Source organism: Etheostoma spectabile, chromosome 4 (genome assembly GCF_008692095.1).
Source record: "Etheostoma spectabile isolate EspeVRDwgs_2016 chromosome 4, UIUC_Espe_1.0, whole genome shotgun sequence".
NCBI classification, from domain to species: Eukaryota; Metazoa; Chordata; class Actinopteri; order Perciformes; family Percidae; genus Etheostoma; species Etheostoma spectabile.
This window is the reverse complement of record NC_045736.1, coordinates 7,659,976-7,668,856: the sequence shown is the minus strand read 5'-3', so window position 1 is coordinate 7,668,856 and position 8,881 is coordinate 7,659,976. Positions and strand designations below refer to the sequence as shown.

Here is an 8,881-nt window from a genome sequence, read left to right as displayed (position 1 = left end):
TATATATATATATATATATATATATATATATAAGTAAGTAGGATTGTCTGGAATCTGGCAATATAATAACCATTATGGTGGGATACAATGGCTAAGCAATTTTCAAAAATGTCTGTGCTGATATAGATAGTTTACATGAGAATACATTACAATTTTTGAGACCATGTAGACATTTTGTTGCAATTACAAAACCATATTACTCGGGAACCACTTCTTGTACTGATGCATGTGTTGAGTGAAGTATTTGCGAGATATGGGTGTGCAGAGATTTATGCGTAATGTAAATATGATAACATTTCATGTAGGCCACTTTCTCTGGGCTTGTTTCTGCAACAGCTCATTGAGTATCAGATACAATTAAAACTATTGAGGAAATATTTTCCTTTGAGATTGATCCAGTCATTGAACGAGATCGCTGCAGTTGGCAGCGGCGAAACAATCTACAATGTAAGTTAATAGGACAATTTTCCAGCTTGTATTTACGCTCATAAAAGTGCTTGTTTTGCCACTGACAGACTCAGATTAATAGTGTCTGTCAAGTGTCTGACAACATTAAGGAAAGGATTTCTAAGGAGGTCGACTTTTTGGTTAAAGATTAAGATCCTTTTTTAAAACACGAAAATCCGCAAAATTGCGTTTGTTAAACCCACCAGACTCCATGTAAATAATCAGTAATTTTAGCATCGAAAAATATGGCATTCTAAAAGATTTCTGAAGTCTGAGCAGCGCCTGTAGGGTGTGCAACTATCGGCTACGTTTGGTCAGTGTTTTCATTGAGATTGTGAGAGTAAAGAGGACCGATTGACGAATGAACATACCGTAAAAGTCCACAAGAAGAAGTCTCCGTGGTGGAGCTGCTTTAGTAAACTACCGAAGAAGAAGGTCCACCCGGTTTCAGACGAACAAATGGACGAGACCGTCACATTGTCACCAAATAAAGTGTCATCTGGACTCTCCTCATCTCCACAAGCCACATCCAGCATCGGCTCAAAGCCCGCCAGTAAGCAGAACTCCACCCCTCTGGAGATAGTTGATTATGGATCAGAGGATGAGGAATTCCCAGAAGAACATACTGGAAACGCCCTACCTTCACACTCCATCAGCTGTTCTCCAACAGCCTGCCTGGAGGATGAGGTCATTGTTCCAGAAAACCAAAAAAGCTGAACCCTATCCACGACTCAGAGCCAAGTGAGAAGTTCTTCTCGTCATCAGATAGGTGACTCTGGCAGTGGGAAAAGTGATGTTGGGACAGAGCAGGGTGTCACGGCTTCTTCTGATAATGCAGCCAGTGAGATCCAGGCTGAGAAGAGCAACAGAATCGGCCCATATTCCAAGGTATGGATGCATTTACCTAGGAAAGGAAATTGATTTGACTAGAAGTTAACAAAGTGAGTTCACAGTTCGGATACATTAAACAGCCTAACTGAAGGACCTCTACTGCTCACTTTTCATACACTGATATAATTTGATGATACAATTGGTTACTCTTACTTAAGCAAGGTTGTGTATGCAACACTTTTGCTTGCAATAAAGCTTTCCCACGTATTCCTAACTTTACTCAAGTATTTAAGGATCTGAGGTTGTAAAGTCAAATGTATTCAATGCATTCAGTCAACTTCAACAGTCATCTTTATGTTGAACTATGCAAGTTTATTTTGTTATATTCCTGTACTTACCCTGTTTTTATTTCAAATATCCTAAAAGCGCAAGATGAAAGATGATCAGACGGCTTCAACTCAGGATGAGGCTGTCCACACAAAAAGAACTGTTGTTCTAGGAGTGACCCCCCCAATTAATAACAACAAATTCTACTCCATCCCCCTCCCTCTATTTCAATAAACGTATGCATAGAGTTGATGTGTGGTCTATTGTAAATGATGTGCTGGTTCTGGTGGTATATTGTGTATGTGATGTACTGATGTTGAGACTATTGCTACTGAATGTAGTAAGTGATCTGTCGCTCTCTATCATATCAAATGATCTATATCAGCAGATGCTCATCTCATTTTCAAGGTTAAAGGTAAAATTGTAGGTCTTACCAAATACATTTTCATGACAAACGGGAAAACTACATCTGCAAATGCAAACCATGTTATGATTGAAAGCTACAGAGCAGCTATTTAATGGACCTGAGACGTTCTGGGGAATTTTGTGTTCAAGGAGTTAAGTGTTTTCTCAACTGCTGTTTCTATTAACTAAAGTTGGCACTAGAGAAAAGGGATGTTATTGTATAAAGAGCGCACCGCAGGTCTGGTAAAACTCACTTCTTTTTAACTCCATACAAACAGATTTTTTTTCATTTTCAAACGTGTTGTCTTTAAACCCAACTGACACTGTCAGCAGATTTCGTGCAGCTCCCTTGGGACCCCAAAAGGCTTTATACAACTTGTGTGCAGTAGTACTCCCCAAAAGTTGTATACAGACTTTAATGTGTAACATTTTTGGAGTTCTCCTTTTAAATCAAAAGGATTCTTTCTCTGGGGAGCATAAAGATGGTCAGTATGTACGGACAGTAATTAAATTAAAGTTAAAAGCTGACTGAGTGAGCAGAGAAGCAAATAACTGCAGATGACAGACTTCAGAGTCAGCTTCAATAAAGTCAAACAATGAACAACATGACACAGAAGATGTTTTGAAAGATTTTTAATACACTTTGATATTTTTAAAAACAAACAAAAAACAAGATTAAGTCAAATTTACAGTAGACATATGCAATCGTTGTGCACTTTAACTACTTCTGCTGATACGTTCTGCACAGCTGTCAACGAAAACGCAAACACAACGGGGCGTCGGGGTGGATGTGGGACAGTTGAGGGAAAGAGGAGAGGACCAAAGAAGTGAGGTAGAGGGCAGTAAGGAGGAAACAAATGTAGGAAAGAGGAGAGGGGATGAAGAGGGAAGGAGTAAAGGATAAAGGAAGACCTAAACGTTTTCACTCAGGGAAAAGAAAGAAAAATCACTGAATATATAGATTACTGTTATTCCATATAATACTCAGAGGTGCAGGGGATTATTGGTGTTTTCTATCCCGGACCACTGGTGCAGACATAATCACACTTAAGAGCATCCTCCCGAGTTGTATGGCTTTGAGTGAAGGGCAGAAAAATGTAATTTTCCTTGTACTAGATTATGTAACAGTAAAAGACATTTGCATGGCGTGTGCAGGATGCAACATGTGTGGCAGCATGTTGGAGCAGCTCTCACTTTTTTCTTTTTTTTCCATGTTTTAATTGTTTTAATCCCTAATTTTTTTTCTACCAAATCTTTTTCCATGTTAGATCAATAAAGTTTATTTTATGTAAATAATAACAACAATAGCTAGAAGGACACTCAGAGTTGACAACCCTGTCAACAATAAGGACAGAATATAGAAGCTATCCATTATACAGGTCATCCACATTATACAAGAGACCTTTATTGCCAGTCATAAGATGAAGTACCCTTTGAGAAGTCTGCAGCCTTTCCGCAGGCTTGAAAGAGACATAGCTGAGTCACTTGTCTGTTGTTAATTATGGGCTTAGACCAAAGATGACTCCCATCACTGGTTGCATAAGGTCCCCCACTCTTTTAAAAAGTCTTACTTAAAATGATGCAATTTGATGCAATGCAAGTTCCGACAATTAAACAAATAAATCGGGATGTCCAGCTGGTTACATGGTCCAGCTGGGAACCTTTGTTGCATGTCATTAACTGATCTCATCTGATTACATCATATTTTTACCGTCAAACCACTTAAACAAAGACAAAATAGAATACAATTAAAATAGAAAGTAAAGAGTTAAATACAGATCACTAACTTGCGTGGATAAGTTTAGAAAGCCTGTAGAAATGTTACACCAATACAGCCAGCATACCAAGCTGCTTACATTTCACTCGAATTGTACCTCGTACGATTTCATGTGACAAATAAAAATTGATTTGAGTTTAGTATAAACCAAACTGTCAAGGCTTAAAATGTTAGGTGTGCAACCAATGCAACACAAAGCGCATAGTAAAAAATGTGACACTTAGACAGCCTCCCCTACAGTGTCCCTGCTTCACCCAGTGGGTGTCTGCAGGGTCTGTGGGTGGTCCAGGCTTTTACAGTTGATACCAAATTTTGCAGTATCGCACACCACTAGTCTTAATGTCTACTTAAAGCGCTTTTACATAGTACAGGAACCACTCACCCTTCACACACTGGTGTGATCACATAAGCATTCACACACATTCACACACTGATGGTGCAGCATCGTGAGCAAACCACCAACCTTCCGATTGGTAGGCAACCGCTCTACACCTGAGCCACAGCCGTGTGACTTTAATCAGATGTTTGTCAGCTGGTTGGCTGACTTGTTTGGTTCTTGACTGTCTAACAGCCTGTTTCTCTTTGTGTCTTTTTATGTCATGCTGCCTCTCTCCCATGCTGTGACTGGTTTAAGGTCATCTACTTCTCTACATTTCCACTCCTCTGCTTTACTGCTCCACTTCATTCCTCCTCTCTCTGCATCACTTTACTCCCTTAGTCCTTGAACGCTACCTCTAATGGCTTCACCTAAGATGTGATGTCTTTCTCTGTCTCTCCTGGGATTGCACAGCCTTTAGCTTCATGCTGCACTGCACTCATTCAAAACACCCACTGGTTCTCAATAGACAAACAAAATAATAATACGCACAAAAAAAGTCAGACACAAACACAGGATGCATTCCACTCAAAAGAGACAGATGGGCCTCTTAATGTGATTAAGTATGTGCTGCTATTAAGGCCTAATACAAACAGATGGACACAGCGTCCATAAAGGATGTGCACTGTGTGTAAACGAAATATTGATGTGGCACCTTTTGTGGTGGCAATATGGCTTTACATAATGTTTTAGTGATGAACATGATGTGTGAAGTCTCCTTCTCTCACACACACACACTCATGTGTTCTGCTTCACAAACTTTCTAGAGCGGATTTGAAGGGGAGAATGAGGTGTTGACAATTATCTGAAGCAACTCTCTGTTTGTGTTGGCTTTTACAGGGGAAGTCGTACGTATTTGACCAGGTGTTCCCTACTAACACCACGCAGATACAGGTCTACAACACCTGCGCCAAGCAGATTGTCAAAGGTGAGTCACGTAAACAAACAGTTTGCCCTTTTTTCATTCACAACGCATGAGATGAGGGAGGAAGCCAATAACCTTGACTCACAATATTGTTGGGTTCATCTTATCAGCTTTGTCCGTTGATGCTCTATTCACTGACTCCTGACAAGCAGTGAGAAAACCAATTTCCATGACATAGTGTGGTCACACGATTTACAGGTATGAGCCTCCACATGCCCAGATTAACAAGTTGCATGCTTATCACAGCACGGCGGGACTGGTTCATCCAGAAGTCCCTAGATCAAACAAAACCAGATGAAAGTCAAATCTTCTTTTCTTTACCCCTCCCCCAGTCTGCTTCTTTTCCCCCCTGTTTCGGTCTCGTTTTTGTGCCACCTTTAAAGAGTGTGGAACTCGATTGAACTAGCTCTAGATGGAGCATGACAAAGTGATTGATTTGGTGGGCAAGATTACTTACAGCGTGTGAGATTACCAAGTAGGCCGAGGAAAGACAAAATAAAGAAGAGAGATGTATCACAGTGCAGGGGTTGGAAAAATGTAAGGTTAGGAATTTAGAAAAATAAAGGAATGAGATGAAAAGTGAGATTTGAAATGTGTCAGGGGTAAAGGGTAACAGAGAGGGCAAGCAAGGCTAGAGAAATCTGGTTTGGGAATTGTCCATGTTTACACTTTCTCTTTTTTCTGTTATTTTGTCAGTTTCTCCTTTTTTCTGCTTCTTTATTTGCCCTTTTCTGTCTTTCTCTTCCACTCATGCTGTCTTTCCTCTCTGTCTCCTCTCTTCGGTTTCACTTCATGGTGGTCTCTGTTGCTTAGCGATCCTATCTCTGGCTGGCCTTATTTACATTTAGAGACAGATTCTTTATTCTTTGATTTATTATTTGTCACACTCTGTTTTGGTCCCACAATGACCAGCACGGAGGCAGAGGACGACACGTTGCAGCAAGAGTAAAGGCAATAGAGGAAAGGAGGAGGGGGGAGGAAGGGAGCCTCAGTGTTTCAGCTGAGAGCCTTTGCGATTAGTCTGTGGTCAGCTAACCTGTAGCAGCCGGCCTTTCAGGGTGACCTGTTTTTCTTCATCGATGTTTGACTTTTACTACAGCGGTTTATCAGACTGTAAGCAATATGAAATGCAGCAGTTTGTTGCTTAATAACCTTGACTGGTGAGGATTTGTTGTTTTCACTGTGGCTCCTATCAGATGAATGGAAAGAGAATAATATATCTAAACCTGCTTGTGACTTGGTGACTTTAACGCTGCAGGTACAATGCTGTTTATTGTGTAAAGCCACAGAGGTCGTTCAGCAGCTAACCAAGCTTAAATATCATCTACCTCTCAGTGCACACAAGCTTTACTGAATGTGGCACAGTCTGATAGTTGACAGACCATTGCCTATTGATATGAGACATACTGGTTTTGAACTGCCTGTAGGAAGAATCAACATGTAAGAGTCAGTCCATCGTAGACTAAAAGCTCAGTTGTCAGAGTGTGCACAGATGCACAGACGCACAGATGCACAGATAGACAGATTTAATTGGCTGAGTGCATCATGTGAAATGATTTACAACACATACAGTTGATCTGTGAGTTTTCTGGGCTGCTAAACCAGTGACATAAAGGCTTGAAATGCTGTGCCAGCTAAAGTAGAAATGCTGTGTCTGGATGAGACAGGGGCAACGGGCTGCCAATTAGAGACCTTGGGTGGGGGAATGGAGGGGGATGGCATTTTATTCATTTTGCTAACAAGTGAGAAGTTGTGACTTCTTTTCTCATTATAGATGTACTGGGTGGATACAATGGGACTATCTTTGCTTATGGGCAGACGTCATCTGGAAAAACACACACCATGGAGGTAGAGTATCACTAAATAATTCAAAAGGTAGCCCACTTACTGTGGCGCACACTCATGCACACAGACATAGAGTATATCCTCCTCTGAGCTCCTGTAACAGTACATCTCCCTCCATCACTGCCATTGCTTTCTATATCTTTTTCCCAACCTTCTGTGGGAACTAACCTCATTTACAACTCCCTCTGGTAAACAACCCTGTTCCTTTTCAAGTCAAACGCCTCTCTGCTCTCCTTTCTTTTACTATTCTCTCCACTTAATATATTCCAGGGCCTGCATTTATCCTGCTCTTCACTCACATGATCTTGTCTCTTTCTTCTCATAGGGGAACCTTCATGATCCCCAGGGAATGGGAATCATCCCCCGGATTGCAGAGGACATTTTTGAACATATATTTGCTATGGATGAGAACCTAGAATTCCACATAAAGGTTGGTGTCGTTTTCCATATATGTCTGTTCATGTGTGGCATTTGTCCAGTTGTCACACAGGGATGTGCTCAATTTTACTCTATGACACAGAGGGAATTCAGCTGGGGCTTCTGATGTAATCCTCACATGGATGGGCTCAGTGGAAGCAGCCAAGCACCAATAAATCATAATACATAAACCTCAATTATTCTACATTTGTTGTGCTTTTTTTCCTTCTACACAACAGTCTTCTAATAGAGGATAATACTTTTTTGCTAGACCCATTGGAGGCAGATTACTGCAAAATCATTTGCACAATGAGCATCCCCTACATCCATTCTCTGTATCACTTCCTATTTCTGTTGCTCCCCTTTTTTTTCTCCAAAGATTACTTAGCTGCCACATGTTTTTTGTTTTTCTGCAGGTCTCCTACTTTGAGATCTACATGGATAAAATACGGGACCTGCTGGATGGTGCGTTATTGCACTGAACACATGACTCTGAAACTGTGAAAACGCAACATTTGTTAATACAGTTTTCTTCCAGTTCACAGTTGGACATTAAAACCTTTATAACCATACCTAGGTGCATAAGGATAAATTGCAACATTGTAATCAAGGGTGCAATTTCCTCTAGGGATAGGGGAGCATTTTACTTTTTAAAATCCTTTTCTCCTCTTTCTGTCTTACTGCCAATATCCTGATGAAAAGAAGTCAAAAAAAATATTGCCATACAGTAGCAAGCACATCACCAGGTTTAGTGCAATAACAATACTGAGTTCAGCATTTAAGGTTATTCTTTCTTTTATTATGGAAAGCACTATATTTGTTATTGTGTTGATCCCTTTTCTTTATACTTTTCTGCTTCAGACAAGAAAATGTTGTGGTTTTGCGAGTTATACACACAGAAGTGCCACAACATAGCAGTTCATAGTCTTATCACTGAGGTAAAACCAGTGTAAAATGATGGAGAGTCCCGGACAAGGCGCTGTAGGAGAATCTTTAATCGAGCCATAGACAGTGGAGAAATCCCCCATTTGTATGCAGGGGAGTTTGCAGCAGCTGAACAACAGTTAAAGCAATGAACAAAAAAACCGTCAACAACAAGCGAGATGAATCGAGGCAACACAGGGAACAACACCCTGTGGAGGTATCTGCAAAGAGAAAAAAGTGGCTGTGGGTGATAAAACGGGTGACACAGTAGCAAAGGAAAAAAACAGCATCTACAATCAGGTGAAATTTAATCATCATCGACAAGATAGGACTTTCAAATGTGAAATGACTAATGTAGGAATTTGGGCCAATAATAGGCTTGGCCATATTTGTATCCCATTTTGTTTGCTGACATTAGACATGAGACGCATGTGCTTAACCTCTCAACGACTTTGGCAAAAATAGTTCAGTGACATTAAAAACATTTTTAACAAGACACGTTTTTTTCCCTACACCGCATTAGCAAAGTCTGACTCACATGGAAACATAGTTAGGTCACATGCAGATGCTCCTTTGCACACACACACACACACACACACACACACAC

General features: G+C 40.5%; 1 protein-coding gene across 3 annotated transcripts in view; it reads left to right on the top strand.

Annotated features, from left to right (window-relative positions):
- The window catches only part of kif5ab (kinesin family member 5A, b), a 67,705-nt gene that overhangs the window by 19,509 nt on the left and 39,315 nt on the right, over positions 1 to 8,881 (top strand). For all 3 annotated transcript variants that reach the window (XM_032513703.1, XM_032513704.1, XM_032513702.1), the window contains exons 2-5: positions 5,004 to 5,091; positions 6,863 to 6,936; positions 7,259 to 7,363; positions 7,767 to 7,815. In XM_032513703.1, coding sequence (XP_032369594.1) covers positions 5,004 to 5,091; positions 6,863 to 6,936; positions 7,259 to 7,363; positions 7,767 to 7,815 — 316 coding nt within the window. The remainder of the gene's footprint in view (positions 1 to 5,003; positions 5,092 to 6,862; positions 6,937 to 7,258; positions 7,364 to 7,766; positions 7,816 to 8,881) is intronic.